A 22,490-nucleotide genomic window follows, 5' to 3' on the forward strand; every position below is an offset into this window, starting at 1 on the left:
GCCCCTCCCCTTTTTTTTCCCGCCTTGCTCCGCGCCGGGTCACGTGGGGGCGCTGCCGCTCACGCCCCTCCCTCTCGACAAGCCACGCCCCCACCCAAAGGGGAGACTCCCGTCCATCTCTCCGCCGCGGTCACGTGTGGGGGTCAGTCACGTGAAGAGGGCCAGTCACGTGAGGGAGGTCACCTGGGGGCAACCGGCCGCTGGGGCCTGGTCGCCCGTAGCCGCCCCCCCCCCCCCCCCATGGCGGCCCCGGCGCTGACCCGTGCCCTGACCGCCGCCCCCCGCGCTCTGCGGGTACCGGTGGGGGGCCGGGCCCGGTGCAGCGGGGTGACCCCGCGGTGGGACCCCCCCGAGCAGGCCCGGCTCCGCGCCCGGCAGCACAAGGAGGAGCGGCGGCGGCGGCGGGAGAGGGAGAGACAGAGACAGGCCCTGGGGGGGGCCGGGGCCCAGGTACGGGGGGCACTGGGGGCAACTGGGGGGACTGGGAGGGGATGGGGGCACTGGGAGAGGGGGTTGGGGGGCACTGGGGGGGAGTGGGAGAGGGTGGGGAGCACTGGGGGGACTGGGAGAGGAGATTGGGGGGCACTGGGGGTAACTGGGAGGGAGTGGGGGGTCCCAGGGACTCACTGGGGGCACTGGGTGAGGAGGTTCGGGGGCACTGGGGGCAACTGGGAGGACTGGGAGGAGGTGGGGGGCACTGAGGGGGTGGGGCGGCACTGGGAGAGGGGGTTGTGGGGCACTGGGGGCAACTGGGAGGGACTGGAAGGGGGTGAGGGGCACTGGGAGAGGAGATTGGGGGGCACTGGGGGCAACTGGGAGGGGGTGGGGGTCACAGGGACTCACTGGGGGGACTGGGCCAGGAGGTTCGGGGGCACTGGGGGCAACTGGGGGGGGGGCTGGGAGGGACTGGGAAGAGGTGGGGGGTCACGAGGGGTTTGGGGGGGGACTGGGGGCAACTGGGAGAGGGGCTGAGGGGGCCTGGGCGGGGGACTGGGGATACTGGAAAAGATGGGGGTCACTGTGGGGGTGGGGGGGCTGGGAGGAGATGGGGTGCACTGGGATGTGGGGTGCTGGGGCAACTGGGAGGGGAGGTGCGCAAGTGGGAGGTGGAGCTGGGGGGCACTGGGAGGGCTGGGGGGGGAGCACTGGTGTGTGCTGGTCTGTATCGGTCTGTACTGGTTTGTATTGGCTCATACTGGTCTATACTGGTTTTGTACTGCCCCGCAGGTGCCCACAGCCCCCCCCAAGGGCTGGACCCCCAAAACCATCGTGGAGTATCAGCACCCCCTGGACCCCGACGGCAAGAAGGGTACGAGGTGGGGGGGGGGGGGCACGGGGGGGGGACGACACGCCGTGACGGTGCCACACGGTGACGCTTTTGGGGCGCAGCCACGGGGGTGGCGCTGCCCCCCGCCTACAGCCCCCGCTACGTGGAGGCGGCCTGGTACAGCTGGTGGGAGCGGCAGGGCCTCTTCACCCCCCCGGCCTCGGTGAGTGGGGCAGAACGCACCCCGGGGTGGGGGGGGGGGGGTGGTATATTACGCGTCATCGCTGCGCTGAGCGGTGTCCGGTCTCAGCCCACTCCTGCGCTGAGCGGTGTCCGGTCTCGGCTCACTCCTGCGCCGAGTTGTGCCCGGTCTCAGCCCACGTTTCCTTCCAGGCGCCGGGGGGGGAGCGTCACGTCCTCAGTTTGGTGCTGCCCCCCCCAAACGTCACCGGCTCCCTGCACCTCGGTCACGCGCTCACCGTCGCCCTCCAGGACGCCCTCGTGCGCTGGTCGGTGGGGGGGGGGGGGGCGGGGGCAGGCTGGGGCCCTTGGGTGTATTTTGGGGGGTCTAGGGGGGTTGTTTGGGGCTGGGGTGGGCAGATTTGGGGGGATCTTGGGGGTATTTGGGGGGGGCAGATGTGGGGTATTTGGGGGGGCAGATGTGGGGTATTTGGGGCTTGGGGGGGCAGGTTTGGGGGATCTCAGGGGTATTTGGGGCTGGGGGGGCAGATGTGGGGTATTTGGGGGGATCTTGGGGGTATTTGGGGCTGGGGGGCAGGTTTGGGGGGATCTTGGGGGTATTTGGGGGGGATCTTGGGGGTATTTGGGGCTGGGGGGGCAGGTTTGGGGGATCTCGGGGTTATTGGGGGCTGGGGGGGCAGATGTGGGGGATTTGGGGGGGATCTCGGGGGTATTTGGGGCTGGGGGGGCAGGTTTGGGGGATCTCGGGGTTATTGGGGGCTGGGGGGGCAGATGTGGGTGCTCCAGGAGTATTTTTGGGGGTCTCGGGGGGTTATTTGGGTCCTCAGGGGCAGGTTTGGGGGTTGTGTGAAGGCCAGAGGGTCCTGAGGAGGATGGAGGCACCCATAGGATTTGGGGGGTTCACCCGTGGGGACTGGGGTGGGGTGGGGGGGGGGGCTCAAGGGGATCCTGGGGCACCCATGGGTGCTGGGGGTGCTGTGGCAGGCGGAGGATGCAGGGCTGGACTGTGCTGTGGGTGCCGGGCACCGACCACGCCGGCATCGCCACCCAGGTGAGACCCGTGTGGCCCCCCCCCCGGTGTCCCCAACGTCCCCCCCCGTGTCCCCAACGTCCCCCCCCGTGTTCCCAGGCGGTGGTGGAGCGCTGGCTGTGGCAGCACCGAGGTTTACGGCGTCAGGATCTGACCCGTTCCCAGTTCCTGGAGGAAGTTTGGGCGTGGAAACAGCGGTGAGGGTGACAGCGGGGTCGGGGTGACGAGGGGGGGGGACACACACACGCGTGTGCACAGGGTGACACCCCAAGGGTGTTTGCGTGCGTGTGTGTCCCCAGGCACGGTGACGAGATCCTGCAGCAGCTGCGGGCGCTGGGGGCGTCGCTGGACTGGAGCCGCTGCGCCTTCACCATGGACCCCGTAAGCCGGGTGCCCCCCAGGTCCCCAAAGGGTGGTGGGGGTGTGCGTGTGTGTCCCCCCCCCAAAAGTGTCCCTGACCGCGTCCCCTCAGGGTTTCTCGCGGGCGGTGGCGGAGGCTTTCGTGCGTTTGCACGAGGCCGGGCTGATTCACCGCGACCGGCGGCTCGTCACCTGGTCCTGCGCCCTGCGTTCCGCCCTGGCCGACGTGGAGGTGAGCGCGTCCCCAGACCGTCCCCGAGGACTTGGGGGGGGTGGGGGTGGGGTTTGACCCCCGTCCGCGTCCCCGCAGGTGGAACCCCGCGCCCTGACAGGCCCCACGGCTCTGCGCGTCCCCGGCTGCCCCCAGCCCGTCACCTTCGGCCTCCTCGTCACCTTCGCTTACCCCGTGGAGGGCGGGGACGGTGAGCGGCTCGTGTCACTTCCAGTGTCCCTTCGTCCCCCCGCGTGTCCCCCCCCGCCCCGCGTGTCCCTGCCTGCCCTCCCTGTGCTCCCACGTCCCCCGATGTGCGTGCCCCCCCCAGTGTCCCCCCATGTCCCTGATGTGTCCCCCGGTGTCCCTGCATGCCCTCCATATGCTCCATGTCCCCCAACATGCGTGTGTGTCCCCCCCCCGCATCCCCCTCCCAGTGTCCCCCTGTGTCCCTGGTGTGTCCTCCCCCCGTGGGCCCCCTCCCCCTGTGTCCCCCCATGTCCCCCTCCCACTGTTCCCCCCGTGTCCCTGACGTGTGTACGTGTGTCCCCCCATGTCTCCAGTGTCCCCCCCGCTGTGTCCCCCCCGCCGTGTCCCCGATGTGTGTGTGTGTCCCCCGCGCCGTGTCCCCCCGTGTCCCTGACGTGTGTATGTGTCCCCCCCGCTGTGTCCCCCCCGCTGTGTCCCCCCCGCTGTGTCCCCCCCGCCGTGTCCCCGATGTGTGTGTGTGTCCCCCGCGCCGTGTCCCCCCGTGTCCCTGATGTGTGTCCCCCCCCGTGTCCCCCCCGTGTCCCCCCCCATGTCCCCTCCGTGTCCCTGATGTGTCCCCCCCCCTCCGTGTGTCCCCTTGTGTCCCTGGTGTGTCTCCTGTGTCCCTGGTGTGTCCCCCCCGTGTCCCTGACATCCCCCCCCCGTGTCCTGTCCCCCCCCCGTGTCCCTGACGTCCCCCCTCCGTGTGTCCCCCCCCATCCCTGACGTCCCCCCCCCGTGTCCCCCCCATCCCTGACGTCCCCCCCCAAGTCCCTGACATGTGTCCCCCCCCCTCCCCACGCGTGTCCAGGCCTGGAGCTGCCGGTGGCCACCACGCGCCCCGAGACAATGCTGGGGGACGTGGCCGTGGCCGTGCACCCCGAGGACCCCCGCTATACCGTAAGGGGGCGGGGCCTCGGGGGGGCGGGGCCTCGGGGGGGCGGGGCTTCTGGGCAAGGGGCTGGGAGAAGGGGTGGGGTTTAATGGGGGCGTGGCTTCTGGGCAAGGGGGCGTGGCTTCTGGGCAAGGGGGCGGGGCTTCTGGGCAAGGGGCTGGGAGAAGGGGTGGGGTTTAATGGGGGCGTGGCTTCTGGGCAAGGGGTGTAATTGCTTTGTGTGTATTGGCTGGGGAGGTTCTGCGCTAGCTCCTCCCCTTTTTCCTGGGCGGTTGTGTCCATATAAGGGAAAGAGGTGGGGCTTGGGGGGTAGAGAGGGTGGGGCTTCCCGATTGGGGCGGAGCTTTGGCTTTAAGGGCCAATAGGGGAGCAGGGCTTGGAGAGGGCCCCTGGAAGGGGGTGGGGCCTGCGTGCTCTTAAAGGGGCAGCACATGGTGGGTGGGGCCTGGCCGGGGAGGGGCGGGGCCTGCAGTGACCCCACCCCCCCCCACCCACCCCACCCCCCCCCAGTCCCTCCATGGCCGCCAGCTCCGTCACCCCTTCACGGGGCAGCTCCTGCCCGTCGTCACCGACCCCGCTGTGGAGCCCTCCCGCGGCACCGGTACTGGGACCAGTATGGGGGCGGGACTGGGATTGGGGGGAGGGGGGGGAGGGTGGCCGGGGGGGGTGATGGGGGGGGTGGCTGGGGGGTGGGGGTGGCTGTGGGGGTGACGGGGGGAGATTGGGGAGTGAAGGGGGGGGCCGGGGGGGGTGGGGGTGGCTGTGGGGGTGACGGGGGGAGATGGGGGAGTGAAGGGGGGGGCCGTGGGGGGTGGGGGTGGCTGTGGGGGTGACGGGGGGAGATTGGGGAGTGAAGGGGGGGGCCGTGGGGGTGATGGGGGGGCGGTGGGGACGGTGGGGGTGATGAGGGGGCCATGGGGGGTGGGGGTGGCTGTGGGGGTGATGGGGGGGGCAGTGGGGCTGATGGGGGGTGGGGGTGGCCATGGGGGTGACCGGGGGGCCATGGGGGGTGGGGGTGGCTGTGGGGGTGATGGGGGGAGATTGGGGGGTGACGGGGGGGCCGTGGGGGGGGCAGGGGGACAGTGGGGATGATGGGGGGTGGGGGTGAAGGGGTGGCCGTGGGGGTGAAGGGGTGGCCGTGGGGGGGGGGGGGGGGCAGTGGGGGTGACGGGGGGGCCGTGGGGGGGGGCGGGGGGGCAGTGGGGGTGACGGGGGGGCCGTGGGTGAAGGGGTGGCCATGGGGGTGACGGGGGGGCCGTGGGGGCGGCAGCGACAGTGAGAACACGTCCGCGGTCCCCGCAGGGGCGGTGAAGGTGACGCCGGGACACAGCCCCCCCGACCTGGCGCTGGCGCGGGCCCACGGGCTGCCCCTGCTCTCCGTCATCGGCGACGACGGCACCATGCGTCCCCCGGGCGGGGGGTGGCTCCAGGTACCGCCGTGCCCCGTCCGTATCCCCCCCCCCCCCGTCCCCTTCCTCCCCGTGTCCCCAGCCACCGTCCTCTCCGTCCCCGCGTCCCCAGGGCGTCCATCGCTTCGTGGCGCGGGACAAGGTGGTGGCCGCGCTGGCCGAGCGAGGGCTGTACCGCGGCACCCAGGACCACGCCATGACGCTGCCCGTGTGCAGGTACCGCTGTCGCGTGTGTGTGTGTCCCCCCCATCCCAGTCACCCTCTCGGGACACGCGTCCCCGTCCCCCAGCGTGGGGATGACGTCCCCAGGGACCGGTGTGACGTCACTGTCCCCGCAGCCGCTCGGGTGATGTCATCGAGTACCTGCTGAAGAGCCAGTGGTTCCTGCGGTGCCGGGAGATGGCGCAGCGTGCCCGAGAGGTGACGGGGACGTGGGGCGGGGGGGACACGCATGCGACACACCCGGAACCCCCCCGGATCTGTGACCCTTCTCCTTCCCCCCCCCTCCCCGTTCCCCAGGCGGTGACATCGGGGCGTCTCAAACTCGTCCCCAAATTTCACGAGAAGAACTGGAAAACGTGGATGGACAACGTTGGGTGAGGGGGGGGGACACACCTAGGAGTCTTAGGGGGGTCCCCAGACATCTGGGGGGGTCCCCAGGCACCCAGAGAAGGGACTGAGGTGTCTTGGGGGGGTCCCCAGACATCTGGGGGGGTCCCCAGGCACCCAGAGAAGGGACTGAGGTGTCTTGGGGGGGTCCCCAGACATCTGGGGGGGTCCCCAGGCGCCCAGAGAGGGGACTGAGGTGTCTTGGGGGGGTCCCCAGACATCTGGGGGGGTCCCCAGGCACCCAGAGAGGGGACTGAGGTGTCTTGGGGGGGTCCCCAGGCACCCAGAGAGGGGACTGAGGTGTCTTGGGGGGGTCCCCAAACATCTGGGGGGGTCCCCAGGCACCAAGAGAGGGGACTGAGGTGTCTTGGGGGGGTCCCCAGGCGCCCAGAGAGGGGACTCAGGTGTCTTGGGGGGGTCCCCAGGCACCCAGAGAGGGGACTGAGGTGTCTCAGGGGGGTCCCCAGACATCTGGGGGGGTCCCCAGGCGCCCAGAGCCCGCTGATGTCACCCCCCTTCCCCAGGGACTGGTGCCTCTCGCGGCAGCTGTGGTGGGGACACCGGGTGCCGGCGTACCGGGTGGGGGTTTCCCCGGCGGGGTCCCCCCCCGAGGAGCACCCCGAGGGTCTCTGGGTGGTGGGGCGCAACGAGGCCGAGGCGCGTGCCGCTGCCGCCCGCACCCTCCGCTGCCCCCCCGACGGGCTCCAGCTCCAGCAAGGTGAAGAAAAGGAGGGGTGGGGGGCACCCCGAAATCTCCCCCCCGCCCCCGCTGTCCTCGCGTCCCCCCGTGCACCCTGAACCAACTCTCTGTCCCCCCAAAACCCTTCCTGTCGCCTTAGAAGTCTCTCTGCCCCCAAATCTTCCTCCTGCACCCCAAAATCCTCTCGGGACCCCCCTAGCTGTGCTCTGGCACCCCGAAATCCCCCTCCCAGCACCCTCTGGGCTTTTCCGGCACCCCCAAACACCCCCCCCCCCAGGCCCAGAGGCCTTTTGGGGTCCCCGCTGATCCCCCCCCCCCAAATCCGTGCAGACCCCGATGTCCTGGATACCTGGTTCTCCTCCGCGCTCTTCCCCTTCGCCGCCCTGGGCTGGCCTGAGCAGGTGAGGTTTTGGGGGGGGGGGCACAGGGGACAGGGACAGCATCCCCACCCCCGTGTCCCCCCGTTTTTTGTCCCCAGAGCCCCGATTTGCAGCGTTTCTACCCCACCAGCGTGCTGGAGACGGGCAGCGATCTCCTCTTCTTCTGGGTGGCGCGAATGGTCATGCTGGGCCAGCAGCTCACCGGGCGCCTGCCCTTCTCCCAGGTACCCCCCCAGCCCCCCCCAGCCCCCCCAAGTCCCCCGGGTCCCCCACACCCCCTCAGTCTCCTCCCTCTCTACGGGTCTTGCTCATTTTGGGGGTTCCTGCTGGTTCCTTGTTCCCTCTCGGGGCTCCCCGGGGTCCCCAAGGTCCCTCCTTTGCGTCGTGTTCCTTCTCGGGGGGGTCCCCAAGGTCCCTCATTTCCTCCTTTTGGGGTCCCCAGGGACCCTCATTTCCTCTTTCTGGGGGGGGGGTCCTGAGGCTCCCGGGGTCCCCTGTCCCCCCCGGTGTCCCCATCCTTGTGTGTCCCGTTCCCCCCCCCCCCCCCAGGTCCTCCTGCACTCGCTGGTGCGCGACACCCACGGGCGCAAGATGAGCAAATCCCTGGGCAACGTCATCGACCCCCGTGACGTCATCGCCGGCGCCTCCCTTCAGGTACAGCAGACCCTACAATAACAAACAGCCACCCCCCCCCCCCAAAACCCCCCCCCCCAAATCTAACAAATCCCTATCACGGAGACCGTGCAATAACAGATTTATTTTTAGCAGACCCTACAATAACAGATTTGTTTTTAGGAGACCCTGCGATGACAATTTTTCTCTTTGAAAATATTGCAATCGTAAATTTATTATTATTATTTTTCTGCCAAAGAACCGACAATAACAAACTTCATTCCGCAGCCCTTACGAAAACACGCAGCCCCCGTTGCCCTGCCCTTTTCGGAGACCCTACAATAACAAACTCTGTGCCCCCACCCCGGTGACAGAGGGGTGACGCCGCAGCCCCTTTTGTTTATCGTAGGGTCTCCTGTTTTGCAGGAGCTGCAGGACAAGCTCCACCGCAGGATCCTGGACCCCCACGAGCTCACGGTGGCCACAGAGGGCCAGGTAGGACCTGTCCCCCTCCCCGTGTCCCCCCCCAGACCTGTCCCTGTCCCCCTCTAACCCTCCCTGTGGGTGTCCCCCGTCCCCAGAGGCGCCAGTTCCCCCACGGCATCCCCGAGTGCGGCACCGACGCCCTCCGCATGGCCCTCTGCTCCCACAACGTCCACGGTAAGAGCTCGAGGGAGCACCCGGCACCCCAGACCCCCCCCGGGGACCCACCTCCGTGTCCCCAACGCCCCCCCCCCCCAACCCCCCCCGTAGGTGACGACATCCGCCTGGACGTGGGCACGGCCCTGAGCTACCGTCGCTTCTGCAACAAGATCTGGAACGCCGTCAAGTTTGTCCTGGCCGCGTTGGGGCCTCGTTTTGTCCCCCGACCCTCTGAGGAGGTACCGAGGTGGTAGAGATCGAGGTGTGGGGGGGGTCTACCACCCCGAAATCCCCCTCCCACCCATCGTCCTTCCTCTTACTCGGCAGACGGTGCCGCAGCGCCCCATGGACCAGTGGGTGCTGAGCCGGCTGGCGCAGGCGGTGGCCGAGTGCGGGCGGCGGATGGAGGCCCTGGAGGTCCACGGCGCCGTCGCCGCCGTCCACCATTTTTGGCTGCGTAGCTTCTGCGACGTCTACCTGGTGGGTGGCCCTGTCCGTCTGTCCCACGCGGCCCTGTCCGTCTGTCCCACCCGGCCCCTCACGTCTCTCCTAGGCGTTCGACCCAGTAGCGTGTCGCTGAGCGTGTCCTTCCGTCTGTCCCGCCCTGCTTGTTGTAGCTCCCTGAACGTTGAACCCAACCCAGGGTCGATGGTGTCCGTCTGTCCGTCCACCCCAATCCATCAGTTCTCCTTGAGCGTTGACCTTAGTCTGCTCTCTCGAGTGCGTCCGTCTGTCCCACCCAACCTGTTGTAGCCACTTGAATGTTGAACCCAACCCACGTCGATGTGGTTGTTGGTGTCTGTCCGTCCGCCCCAACCCATTGGGTCTCCTGGAACGTTGACCTCAGCCCAACCTCACCCTGCTGAGCGCGTCCGTCCCCCTGTCCCACCCAAGACTGTCGAACCCAACCCGTGTCGACACAGTTGATGGCGTCTGTCCATCCACCCGCAACCCATCGGTTCTCCTGCAGTGTTGACCTCAGCCCGCCCCTGCTCTGTTGAACGCATCCGTCCGTCTGTCCCACCCAACCTGTTGTAGCTCCTTGACCAAACCCAACCCACGTTGATGCGGTTGATAGAGCGGGCGGACAGGCGCCAAACCCCCGGGTCTCCTTGGCCGTTGGCCTTAGTCCTCTCATTGAGTCCGTCCGTCCCCACCTGTGACCCCTACCTGGTTGCCCCCGTCCCCTTTGTCCGCCCTCACCTCCTTCACCGCGTCCGTCTGTCCTCCCCCCAGCCGTGCTCAGCCTCGTCTCCTTCTCCGTCCCCCCCTCACCCCCTCCATTCCGTCCGCAGGAGACGGCCAAACCCGCCCTGCGGGACCCGGGAGCCGGGGACGAGACGCGCCGGACCCTGCTGAGCTGCGCCGAGCTGGGCCTTCGCCTCCTGGCCCCCTTCGCCCCCTTCCTCGCCGAGGAGCTCTGGCAGCGCCTGCCCCACGCCGCCCCCGCGCCCACCACCCTCTGCCTCGCCCCCTTCCCCGACGCCGCACGCCTGGTGGGTGCCGTGCCCGTGGGGGCATGGAGGGGTTCCCCAGGGGGTCTGCGCCCTCCTGATGCCTCGTTGTGTCTGGTGTTTCCCCCCGCCCCCAGGCGCACTGGCGCTGCCCCGAGGTGGAGGCCGAGGTGGCGGCCGTGCAGGAGGTGGTGAGGGCGGCGCGAGGCCTGCGGGATCTCTTCCGCCTCGGGGCTGCCCGGCCCCCCGGTGAGTGGGGGACATGGTGGCGGGGGGGGGGCCCCAACGGGGGGGCTGGGAGGGACTACAACTCCCAGCATGCCCTGGGGGTGTAGTATGGTGGTGGTGGGACTACAACTCCCAGCATGCATTGGGGTAACCAATATGGCTGCCTGGATGTGGGGACAAGTCCCAGCATGCACTGGGGTAACCAAGATGGCTGTCTGGATGTGGGGACTACAAGTCCCAGCATGCACTGGGGTAACCAAGATGGCTGCCAGGGTTGGTAGGGACTACAACTCCCAGCATGCTCTGGGGCAGCCAGGTGAGGCTAAGATGGCTGCCCCAGAGGACTACATGTCCCAGCATGCACTTGGGTGCTCTCTCTCTATGCCTCCAATATGGCGGCACCCGCTGGAGGCGGCCATGCTGCCCAGCCCACCACAGGGAGCAGGGTTGGAGGCTTGGCAATCCCAGCATGCCCCGGGTGCAGGGAGGCGGCCATGTTTCCCCACGTGCCCCAACTGGGGGCAGCCATGTTGGGGGGGGAAGGGGGGGGGTGATGGAGGCGGCCATGTTTGGAGGTGGGGCTATCCCATCATGCCTTGCACAGTGGCGGTGCGATGCCCGGCGGAGGCGCGGGATTGGCTGGAGGCTCTAGGCCCCGCCCTCCAGACCTTGGCACAGGTGGGACCTCTACAGCTCCTCCCCCTGGGGGCGGAGCCATCGCCGGGGGCGGAGCCAGAGCTGGGGCCTGGTTGGGTGGGGGCCCCCGCAGGCCCCGACACCCACGTGTACCTCTGCCTGCGGGTGAGTGGGCCCCGGGGCGCGCTGGGATACTGGGGGACCTGGGGGGGCCCCGGGGCATTGTGGGATGCTGGGGGACGTGGGGGGGCCCGGGGTATTGTGGGATAGCAGAGGGCCCCAGGGCATGCTGGGATAGTGGGGGACCTGGGGGGGGTCAGGGGCATTGTGGGATGCTGGGGGACCCCGGGGTATTGTGGGATGCTGGAGGACCTGGGGGGCACGGGGAGGCCGGGGGGGGCCCTGGGGTGGCCCCTGGGCATTATGGGATGGCGGGGGGACCCCCCCGGGCATGGCGGGAGGCTGGAGGCCCCCCCCGTTCCCTCCCCTGCCCCCCCCCCCAGGGGCTGGTGGATCCGGCGGCCGCCCAGGCCCAGCTCCGCGCCCGCAGCCGCAGCCTCCGGCGTCACCTCGAGACCCTGGGGGGGGCCCAGGGCCCCCCCAGCCAGCAGCAGGTACCGCGCCTTCGTTAAGCTAATTAATTAACGTTTTCCCATCCCCTAACTCTGCGAGGAGGGGGAGGCTCATTAACCTCATTAAAGAGGGGGGGGTGCTTCGTTACCTCGTTACCACCAAGGGAGGGACAGCCCCCGCCCCCCCTTCGTTAGCGCTGCCCTCGTTAACGCTCCCCCCTCCCCCCCCCCCGCAGGTTGCCACCCTCCGCTCCGAACTCGCCCGCCTGACCCGAGCGCTGGAGACGCTGGACCCCCCCGGGGACCCCAACACCCAATAAACCCCCCAAAAACCTCCTTAACGACTCCCGCGCCTCGTTATGTCTCTTCCGGGAGGTGTCACGAGCTGCGCGGCCTCAGCGGGGGGATGGGAAGCGGGGGGGGGGAGGGGAGCAGCCTGGCTCCGCCCCTTCTCGCCACTGAATTTGGTTCACCGGGAGCTGCCGGCACCCCGAAACCGGCACCGGCACCCCGAACCCGGGGGTTTGTGTCGTCCATCCCCCCCCCGCCCCCAAAACCGGCTCTGGCGGTGACATCAGAACCGTCGCCATGTTGTAACCGGCGCTGGGACCCCCAGAGCGACGCCGGGACCCCCCAAACCTGGTCCCAGGATCCTGCCGCCGCCCCCCGGGACTGTCACCTGCTGCCGCTCAGGTACCCGGCGCCCCCCGCGTCCCTTCCTTGGGCCCCCCCGTGTGTCCCCCTCTCTCTTGGGGTCCCCCCCCGTGTCCCCCCCTTGTCCCCCTCCCCCAGTGACGTCCCCATCCCCTCCAGGTCCCCGCCCATGGCCGAGGGCTGTTCCCACGCCGTCCCCCCCCGTCCCCTCCCCGGGGACGTCACCGCGGACCCCGACCTTCCCTGGGGCCAGGCTGGAGGCGTCCCCGCGGCGGGGGGTGACACCGGCGTCCCTGCGGTCACCGTCACCCCCTGGGCCGGCGGCATCACCATCACCGTCACAGCAGCCCCGGCCGACGAGGACACCGGGGACGACGGGGACGTCCCGGTCAGGAGGGACGCGGGGCGCGGGGGTGCCCCGTGTGACGAGGACGTGGGGGACGGGGACGCGCCAGCCCCCGGGGACGAGGATGACGGCGACAAGGATGTCACGGCCGTAGGGGACGCGGGCGGCGGAGAGCGGCGTGGGCCACCCCTCCTGGGCGAGGATGTCGGGGACGGGGGTGGCACCGCCCCGGGGGACGCTGGGGTCGAGGATTTTGGGGACGGGGACGTTGGGGATGGGGGTGGCACCACCCCAGGGGACGTTGGGGATGGGGACACCCCGGTTCCCGGGGATGTCACCACTGTGAAGGACGTCGGGGACGGGGGTGGCACCGTCCTGGGGGGCGTTGGGGTCAAGGATTTTGGGGACGGGGACGTTGGGGATGGGGGTGTCACTGCCCCAGGGGACACGGACAGGGGGGAGGTCCTGACCCCGAGGGACGGTGGGGACGGTGATGTCACCGCCCCAGGGGACGCTGGGGACGTCTGCACGGCCGGTGGCATCACCATCACGGTGACGGCCCCCCCTGCGGAGGACGAGGACGCGTCCAGCGGGGATGAGGGCGGCCCCAGCGATGACGGCGCCGCTGATGTCACCGCCGGCCTCCCCGGGGAGCGCGTCCCTCGTGACGTCGCGGAGAGCGGTGACGTCGCAGCCGACCGCCCCGGTGCCGTCACCGCAGGGGGCGACATCCCCTCCGCTCTCCCTGGGGATGTCCCTGCTGGTGACGTCATCAGGGGTGACATCGTCTTCTCCGTCCCTGGTGATGTCACAGCTGAGGATGATGTCGCTCCCTCAGTCCCTGGGGATGACGTCGTTGTTGACCTTATCAACAGAGATGACGTCACTTCCTTTCTCCCTGAGGAAGCCCTCGCTGGTGACGTCATCACCAAGGCTGATGTCACCTCCTCCCTTCCTGAGGATGACGTGGCTGGTGGCGTCATCCCTGGGAGTGACCTCACGGGCGCCATCACCGCTGGGGACGTCTTTGCTGCTGAAATAACCGCCAGGCCTGATGTCACTTCCGCCCCTCCTGGGGCTGAGCTCGCTGATGACGTCATGCCCAGAAATGACCTCACTGATGACGTCATCACCAGGGACACCATCCCTTCTTCCCCCTCTGGGGATATCTGTGCTGATGATGTCATCACCAGTCACGATCTTATTCCTCGTCTTCCTGGGGCTGACCCTGCTGTTGACATCATCCCCGGGGGTGACCTCACTAATGACATCATCGCGTTTTCTGTGCCTGGGGATATCCCTGCCGGTGACGTCATTGCCATGGATGATGTCACTTCCTCCCTGCCTGCTGCTGGCCAGGAAGTCAAACCTGCCGTTGACCTCACTGGTGACGTCACCTCTGCGAACGATGGTGACGCCTCTGCTTGGCGTGACTTCGCTGATGATGTCATACCCGAGGATGACATCACTTCCTTCATGCCCAGCGCTATTGCTGGACGTGACGTCGCTCCCAAGGGCGATGTCAGAGATGATGTCACACGAGGACCTGACCTTGGTGACATCCTCGGGGGCGACGTCGCCTCCTCCCTCCCGGGAGCCCTCTCTGGCCGTGATGTCAGCCCTGAGCGTGACATCACGGATGACGTCAGCCCTGAGGAGGAGCAACTGCTCCCCGCTGTTAAAGACCCCGTCCGCCCCGGTGATGACCTCACCGATGACATCACCACCGATGTGCCCACAGAGGGTGGCGGCGGCCGAGGTGACGCCCCAGGTAAGGGGGGGTGGGGGTGGGGCCGGGGTGGGCGTGGTCGGTCACGCTGGGGGCGTGGTCACATCAGGGTGGGGGTGGGGCCAGAGGTGGCTCGGGGTGGGGGCGGGGCCTGGTGCTGACCACGCCCCTCTCCCCCCCTCCAGCCGCCCCCCAGCCCCAGACGCCCCCCCCGGGCTGCCCCCTCGTCTTCCTCGCCCTCGTCTGCCTCCTCCTCGCCCTCCTCCTCCTCGCCGGGGTCTTCGCGGTACGGCCCGGGGGGGTGGGGGGAGGGGCAGGGCGGGGGTCCCGGACACCTGGGTCCCCCCCTGACCCCCCCTTCCCCCCCCCCCCCAGGCCGTCCATTACGTCAAGGTCTTCATCATCAGCTCGGCCGCCTTCTCCGTGCCGGGGGCCGAATCCTTCCCATGAGCCTTTGTGGCGGGACAGCGGGGGGGTGGGGGGGGTCACCCCCCCGGTCCCCCCCCCATCCCCCCCCCCCCCCATCAGCAATAAAGTCCCTCGGGGGCCCCGGACGCCTGGTCCCGTGGCAGCGGGGGTGGGGAACGGGGCCGTCACGGCTGGTGGCCACCGGCGAGCCCGGGCTTGCCACCGGGTTGGGGACGGCGGCTCCGGACAATGGGCCATTGTCCTGCGGGGGAGGGGGTGGCCATCGGGGCTCGGCCGTGTGCCGGGGAGGGGGGGTTGGGGACATCAGGGAGGGTTTGGGGTCATTGGGGACATTGGGGAAGGTTTGGGGACACCAGGGAGGGTTTGGGGTCACTGGGGACATCTGGACTCTGGGGACACCAAGGAGACTGGGGAAGGTTTGGGGACGTGGGGGACATCAGGGAGGGTTTGGGGACACTGGAGACATTGGGGAGGGCTTGGGGACACCGAGGACATCAGGGAGGATTTGGGGATACCAAGATGTTGGGGACATCATGGAGGGTTTGGGGACACCAAGATGGACATGCGGAACATCAGGGAGGGTTTGGGGAGCTTGGGGACATCAGGGAGGGTTTGGGGTCACAGGGGACATTGGGGAAGGTTTGGGGATACCAGGGAGGGTTTGGGGACACCAAGACATTGGGGACATCGGGGAGGGTTTGGGGACATTGGGGCCACCTGGACTCTGGGGACACCAAGGAGACTGGGGAAGGTTTGGGGACGTGGGGGACATCAGGGAGGGTTTGGGGACATTGGAGACATTGGGGAGGGCTTGGGGACACCGAGGACATCAGGGAGGATTTGGGGATACCAAGATGTTGGGGACATCAGGGAGGGTTTGGGGACACCAGGACATTGGGGACATTGGGGAAGGTTTGGGGGACACCAAGATGTTGGGGACATCAGGGAGGGTTTGGGGACATTGGGGACATTGGAGAGGGTTTGGGGATACCAGGACATGGGGAACATCAGGGAGGGTTTGGGGACATCAGGACTCTGGGGACACCAAGGACATCAGGGAGATTTGGGGAGCTTGGGGACATCAGGGAGGGTTTGGGGACACCAAGATGTTGGGGACACCAGGACATTGGGGAAGGTTTGGGGACATCAGGGAGGGTTTGGGGTCACAGGTGTCATTGGGGAAGGTTTGGGGGACACCAAGATGTTGGGGACATCAGGGAGGGTTTGGGGTCACTGGGGACATTGGAGACATTGGGGAGGGCTTGGGGACACCGAGGACATCAGGGAGGATTTGGGGATACCGGGACATTGGGGACATTGGGGAAGGTTTGGGGACATCAGGGAGGGTTTGGGGTCACAGGTGTCATTGGGGAAGGTTTGGGGGACACCAAGATGTTGGGGACATCACGGCGAGTTTGGGGACAGCAGGACTCTGGGGATACCAAGGACATCAGGGAGGGTTTGGGGACACCAGGACATTGGGGACACGGAGGACACTGGGACGGGTTTAGGGACCTTGGGGACACCGGGGAGGTTTGGGGGGGGCTTGGGGACAGTGGGACACTGGGGACACAGGGGAGGGTTTGGGGACACTGGAGGGGAACGGGGAGAACTGGGGACACCAGGGAGGTTGGGGACATGGGGGGACCCTGGGGCTCGGGGACGTGGGGGGGGTCCAGCCGTTGTCACCCAGCCCGGGGGGGGTGTGGACGGCCGTGTCCCATGTCCCCACCCCGGGGCACGGCCACCTCCTGTGTCCCCACCCAGGGGACGTCCCTGTCCCGGTGTCTATAAATCCTTGGGGACACCGGGGGGGGGTGCCCAGACAGCGCCATGGGGGTGACGGGGACGCTCGCGGTGGCCCTGGGGACGCTGCTGCTGCTGGGGGGTGAGGGGACATCGGGGGACGTGGGGGGGGGACGTGGGGATGGGGGACACTAGGGGACATGGGGGGGGACGTGGGGATGGGGGACACGGGGGGATGTGGGGGGGACATAGGGGACATCGAGGTAAGGGGGACACCAGGGGACACGGGGGGGACGTGGGGATGGGGGACACCAGGGGACACAGGGGGACATGGGGGGGGACACAGGGTTGGGGGGGACACGGGGGACAAGGGGAGATGTGACATGGAGGGACACGAGGGGACACTGGGGGTCACCGGGGTGGGGGGGGACGTGGTGTCCCTGGTCCCCGTCCCCCCCAGTGTCACCTCCCAGCAGGACCCGCCGAGCCCGTCCCCGTCCCCGGGCAGCCTTGGGGACAAGCCCTGGCCTCGCTGCTCCAGTTCCTCCACCTCCTCCCGCGTGGCCCCTTGGGGACAATGGTGTCCCCGGGGCCACCCTCCGGCTCGGGGACATTGGGGTCACCCCCTGGCTTGGAGATGCCACCCCACAGACCGCGGACACGTCCCCGAGGACCCGCCCGACGTCCCCACGGACCAGGGACGTGGCTCCAGGGTCTGGGGATGTGGCTCCAGGGACCTGAGAGACGTCCCCAAGGACCAGCGAGGTGGCCCCAGGGACCAGATCAACATCCCCAAGGACCGGGGACGTGTCCCCATGGAGTTGGGACACGTCCCCAAGAACCGGGGACATCACCCCAAGAACCAGGGACACGTCCTCAAGAGGTTGGGACACGTCCCCAAGAGCCAGGGACACGTCCCCAAGAGCCAGAAACATCACCCCAAGAGCCAGGGACACATCCCCATGGAGCTGGGACACGTCCCCAAGAGCCAGGGACACATCCTCAAGAGGTTGGGACACGTCCCCAAGAACCAGGGACATCACCCCAAGAGCCAGGGACACGTCCTCAAGAGGTTGGGACACGTCCCCAAGGACTGAGGACACGTCCCCAAGGACCAGGAACATCACCCCAAGAGCCAGGGACACGTCCCCATGGAGCTGGGACACGTCCCCAAGAACCAGGGACACGTCCTCAAGAGGTTGGGACACGTCCCCAAGAACCGGGGACATCACCCCAAGAGCCAGAGACATCACCCCAAGAACCAGGGACACGTCCTCAAGAGGTTGGGACACGTCCCCAAGGACCGAGGACGCGTCTCCAAGGACTGAGGACACGTCCCCAAGGACCGTCCCACCAGCCCCCGGGACAGGGGATGCGTCCCCAGGGACGTCCCTCGCTCCAGGGGTGGCCGAGGAGCTCGGGCGAGAGCCACAGTGGGGAGACGTCACCCGGCTCCAACCTCGGGGACGTCGGGGACGTCGGTAGCCGGGACGTGTCCAGGGACGTCGAGGACAGCGAGAGCCACGGTACGGGGACGTGGGGGACACGGGGGGAACCTGGTGTCCAGCGCTGTCCCTCACCCTTGTCCCCTCCCCAGGTCGGGGATACTCGGAGGAGCTGTGGGAGATGCCGTAGCGCCGGGGGACGTCCTGTCCTCGTGTCACTGTCACCGGGTCTCCATCCTGTCCCTGCATCCCCAGACCCTGTCCTTGTCCCCATCCTGGTGTCCCCATCCTGGTGTCCCCATCCCCCTGTCCCCATCCTGTCCCCATCCTGGTGTCCCCATCCCCATGTCCCTATCGTGGTGTCTCCATCCTGTCCCCATCCCCGTGTCCCCATCCCCATGTCCCCATCCTGGTGTCCCCATCCTGTCCCCATCCCCATGTCCCCATCCCTGTGTCCCCATCCTGGTGTCCCCATCCCCATGTCTCCTTCCTGTCCCCATCCCCATGTCCCCATCCCCGTGTCCCCATCCCCATGTCCCCATCCTGGTGTCCCCATCCTGTCCCCATCCCCATGTCCCCATCCCTGTGTCCCCATCCTGGTGTCCCCATCCCCATGTCCCTATTGTGGTGTCTCCATCCTGTCCCCATCCCATCCCCGTGTCCCCATCCTGGTGTCCCCATCCCCATGTCCCCATCCTGTCCCCATCCTGTCCCCATCCCATCCCCGTGTCCCCATCCTGGTGTCCCCATCCTGTCCCCATCCTGTCCCCATCCTGTCCCCATCCCATCCCCGTGTCCCCATCCTGGTGTCCCCATCCCTGTGTCTCCATCCTGTCCCCAACCCCGTGTCCCCGTCCCCGTGTCCCCATTAAAGGTGGAAGCAGCATCACCCCTGTCCTTGTCCCTCATCTCTGGGCTGACCTTGGGGTCCCACAGGGACGGGGAGGGGACACCCCGGGGGTCCCTTCATGAAGGGTCCGTTGCCTGGACACCCCCCACCCCGTGTCACGAGTGCGCTGGGTCTCAGTCACCCCCCACGCCCCCCACCCTCCATGGCAACACCAAGAGTGGGACCCGATGAGTCTTTAATTGGGGACGTCTGTGGGGCCAGGACGGTGGTGGCTTTTCTGGGGGACATCTGTGGGGCGTGTGGGGCCAGGGGTACCGAGGGTGACGGTGGCTTTTCTTGAGGACATCTGTGGGGTCAACTGGGGCAGGACAACGGTGGCTCTTCTTGAGGACATCTATGGCATCTGTGGGGCTGAGGTTGTCCATGGGGCCAGGACGACGGTGGTTCTTCTTGGGGACACCCTTGAGGTCAATCAAGGGGGGTTGAGGACGTTGGTGGCTCTTCTCCAGGACATCCACAGGGTCCCAGGCTGGTGGTGGCTCCATGGGGTGGGTGGTGGCCCCATGGGGCTGGTGGTGGCTCCATGGGGCAGGTGGTGGCCCCATGGGGCTGGTGGCGGCTCTGTGGGGCTGGTGGTGGCCCTGTGGGGCTGGTGGTGGCCCCATGGGGCTGGTGGCGGCTCCATGGGGCTGGTGGTGGCCCCGTGGGGCTGGTGGCGGCTCTGTGGGGCTGGTGGTGGCCCTGTGGGGCTGGTGGTGGCTCCATGGGGCGGGTGGTGGCTCCGTGGGGCGGGTGGTGGCCCCATGGGGCTGGTGGTGGCTCCATGGGGCGGGTGGTGGCTCCGTGGGGCGGGTGGTGGCCCCATGGGGCTGGTGGCGGCTCTGTGGGGCTGGTGGTGGCCCTGTGGGGCGGGTGGCGGCTCCATGGGGCGGGTGGTGGCTCCATGGGGCGGGTGGTGGCTCCGTGGGGCGGGTGGTGGCCCCATGGGGCTGGTGGCGGCTCCATGGGGCGGGTGGTGGCTCCATGGGGCGGGTGGTGGCTCCGTGGGGCGGGTGGTGGCCCCACGGGGCCGGTGACCACCCCCTGCCCGGGTCAGCTGCTGCCCCTCGTCCCCGACGTCTCCTCGCGGCCCGGCGGGGGCTTCTCGCCGTCGCTGCCCCCGTCCCACTCGGGCAGGGGGGGCCACGGGGCCACGGGGATGCCGGGCAGCGGCGGGTCGGGGTTGTCGGGTCGGGGGGGGCTCTGGGGCTCGGGGGGGGGGCCCGGGCGGGGGGGGGGCTGCGGCTGCGGGGGGGCGGGGGGGGCCGTGGGTCGGCGTTCGGCCATGCTGGGGGGGGGGGGGGAGAGCAGGGGGGGGTCAGGGGGTGCTCGGGGGGGACCCGGGTGGCCGGGGCCAGTCCCTGCCCCCCAACCTCCTCCAGTGCCCCCCAGAGACGGGGACCCCACCACAGCCCCCCCCCCCTCCACCCAGCGCCCCCCTCCCCAAGTATGGGGACCCCAGGGCCATCCCCTGCCCCCATCTTCCCCAGTGCCCCCCAGTGCCCCCCCAGTGTCCCCCCAGTGCCCCCCCAGTGACCCCCAGTGACACCCAGTGACCTCTAGTGCCCCCCAGTGACACCCAGTGCCCCCCCAGTGACCCCCAGTGTCACCCAGTGACCTCTAGTGCCCCCCCAGTGACACCCAGTACCCCCCCAGTGTCACCCAGTGCCCCCCAGTGCCCCCCAGTGTCACCCAGTGTCACCCGGTGACACCCAGTGCCCCCCAGTGACCCCCAGTGACCCCCAGTGCCCCCCCAGTGCCCCCCCAGTGCCCCCCAGTGTCCCCCAGTGCCCCCCCAGTGTCTCCCAGTGCCCCCCAGTGTCACCCAGTGTCACCCGGTGACACCCAGTGCCCCCCCAGTGCCCCCCAGTGACCCCCAGTGTCACCCGGTGACCTCCAGTGCCCCCCCAGTGACACCCAGTACCCCCCCCAGTGTCACCCAGTGCCCCCCAGTGCCCCCCCAGTGCCCCCCAGTACCCCCCAGTGCCCCCCAGATTTGTCACCCAGACATCCAGGGCGGGGGGGGTCCCTACCTGGTGGCAGTGGCAGCTGTCTGCAGTGCAGCACTGGGAGCACTGGGAGCACTGGGAGCACTGGGGCCCCCCCTGGCTCTTATAGACACCCAGAGGGGGGGGTGGGGCGGCCCGGGCCCCCCCGGGCGGGGGTGGGGAGCTGGCGTGGACTGGCCGACCCGGAAGGTCGAGGGGGGACGTGGCGGCAGCACCCCATGAGTCAGGGCTCCCGGCGTGCCGTGCTGCGGGCGGGGCACCCTACGGCCCCTGTGGGGCTGCACCCTACGGCCCCTATAGGTGTGACCCCTATGGCCCCTATAGGTGTGACCCCTATGGCCCCTATGGGGCTGGTCCCTATAGCCCCTATAGGTGTGACCCCTATGGCCCCTATAGGTGTGACCCCTATGGCCACTATAGGTGTGACCCCTACGGCCCCTATAGGTGTGACCCCTATGGCCACTATAGGTGTGACCCCTATGGCCACTATAGGTGTGACCCCTATGGCCCCTATAGGTGTGGTCCCTACGGCCACTATAGGTGTGGTCCCTATGGCCCCTATAGGTGTGACCCCTACGGCCCCTATAGGTGTGACCCCTATGGCCACTATAGGTGTGACCCCTATGGCCACTATAGGTGTGACCCCTATGGCCCCTATAGGTGTGGTCCCTACGGCCACTATAGGTGTGGTCCCTATAGCCTCTATAGGTGTGACCCCTATGGCTCCTATAGCCGTGACCCCTATGGCCCCTATAGGTCTGGTCCCTATAGCCCACCTCCTATAGCCTCACCCTATAGCCCAGCCCCTACAGACCTGCTCCCTATAGCGTTGTCTCTATACCTTTATAGCCCAACCCCTACACATGTGATCCCTACAACCCCGCTCCTATAGCCTCACCCTATAGCCCCACCCTATCGCCAGGTCCCTATAGCCTCACCCTATAGCCCGGTCCCTATAGCCTCACCCTATAGCCCCACCCTATAGCCCGGTCCCTATAGGCTCACCCTATAGCCCCACCCTATCGCCAGGTCCCTATAGGCTCACCCTATAGCCCCACCCTATAGCCCCACCCTATAGGCTCACCTTATAGGCTCACCTTATAGCCCCACCCTATAGCCCGGTCCCTATAGGCTCACCTTATAGCCCCACCCTATCGCCAGGTCCCTATAGCCCCACCCTATAGCCCCACCCTATAGCCAGGTCCCTATAGCCCCACCCTATAGCCCAGCCCGTGCAGGACCCCATAGCCCCCATACCCATCAGCCAGGGACACGGCGTGGGGCTGCAGCGTTTATTGAGCTGGGGGGGGGACGGGGACACCGGGGGGGGCACGGGGCCATGGGGGGCCATGGGGACACCAGGGGGTCATGGGGGGCCATGGGGGGCCATGGGGACACTGGGGGGGCCATGGGGGGGCCATGGGGGGCCATGGGGACACTGGGGGGGCCATGGGGACACCAGGAGGTCATGGGGGGCCATGGGGGACCATGGGGGACCATGGGGGGCCATGGGGACACTGGGGGGGCCATGGGGACACCGGGGAGACCATGGGGGGCCATGGGGACACCAGGAGGTCATGGGGGGCCATGGGGGACCATGGGGGGCCATGGGGACACTGGGGGGGCCATGGGGGGGCCATGGGGGGCCATGGGGACACTGGGGGGGCCATGGGGACACCAGGAGGTCATGGGGGGCCATGGGGGACCATGGGGGACCATGGGGGGCCATGGGGGGCCATGGGGACACTGGGGGGGCCATGGGGACACCGGGGGGACCATGGGGGGCCA

The 22,490-nt window shown here is 68.5% G+C and overlaps 3 protein-coding genes and 1 pseudogene across 3 annotated transcripts; 3 read left to right on the forward strand and 1 right to left on the reverse strand.

The window, feature by feature from the left end:
- Positions 1-81: 81 nt before the first annotated feature.
- On the forward strand, positions 82-11,791 carry VARS2 (valyl-tRNA synthetase 2, mitochondrial). Its single transcript, XM_054807440.1, has 28 exons — positions 82-450; positions 1,228-1,309; positions 1,390-1,490; positions 1,661-1,776; positions 2,453-2,519; positions 2,598-2,695; positions 2,798-2,879; positions 2,971-3,090; positions 3,169-3,280; positions 4,130-4,218; positions 4,724-4,814; positions 5,516-5,643; positions 5,735-5,838; positions 5,961-6,042; positions 6,142-6,218; positions 6,756-6,949; positions 7,262-7,332; positions 7,410-7,535; positions 7,861-7,965; positions 8,350-8,418; positions 8,505-8,583; positions 8,677-8,804; positions 8,893-9,045; positions 9,861-10,061; positions 10,157-10,268; positions 10,852-11,048; positions 11,387-11,497; positions 11,692-11,791. The coding sequence occupies exons 1-28, from the start codon at positions 241-243 to the stop codon at positions 11,773-11,775; spliced, it is 3,189 nt and encodes a 1,062-aa protein (XP_054663415.1). The 5' UTR covers positions 82-240; the 3' UTR covers positions 11,776-11,791.
- A 213-nt stretch (positions 11,792-12,004) lies between these two features.
- Positions 12,005-14,659, forward strand: LOC129198225 (putative surface-exposed virulence protein BigA). Its single transcript, XM_054807379.1, has 4 exons — positions 12,005-12,148; positions 12,269-14,226; positions 14,370-14,470; positions 14,560-14,659. Exons 2-4 carry the CDS (start codon positions 12,279-12,281, stop codon positions 14,632-14,634), a joined length of 2,124 nt encoding a protein of 707 aa, XP_054663354.1. The 5' UTR covers positions 12,005-12,148; positions 12,269-12,278; the 3' UTR covers positions 14,635-14,659.
- A 485-nt stretch (positions 14,660-15,144) lies between these two features.
- Positions 15,145-16,064, reverse strand: LOC129198226 (uncharacterized). Its single transcript, XM_054807381.1, is given in 3 exon segments — positions 15,145-15,204; positions 15,413-15,483; positions 15,848-16,064. Coding segments are annotated over 3 exon segments (348 nt in total).
- Positions 16,065-16,454: 390 nt separating this feature from the next.
- Positions 16,455-21,846, forward strand: LOC129198227 (splicing factor 3A subunit 2-like; annotated as a pseudogene).
- Positions 21,847-22,490: the final 644 nt, after the last annotated feature.

Source organism: Grus americana, chromosome 32 (genome assembly GCF_028858705.1).
Source record: "Grus americana isolate bGruAme1 chromosome 32, bGruAme1.mat, whole genome shotgun sequence".
NCBI classification, from domain to species: Eukaryota; Metazoa; Chordata; class Aves; order Gruiformes; family Gruidae; genus Grus; species Grus americana.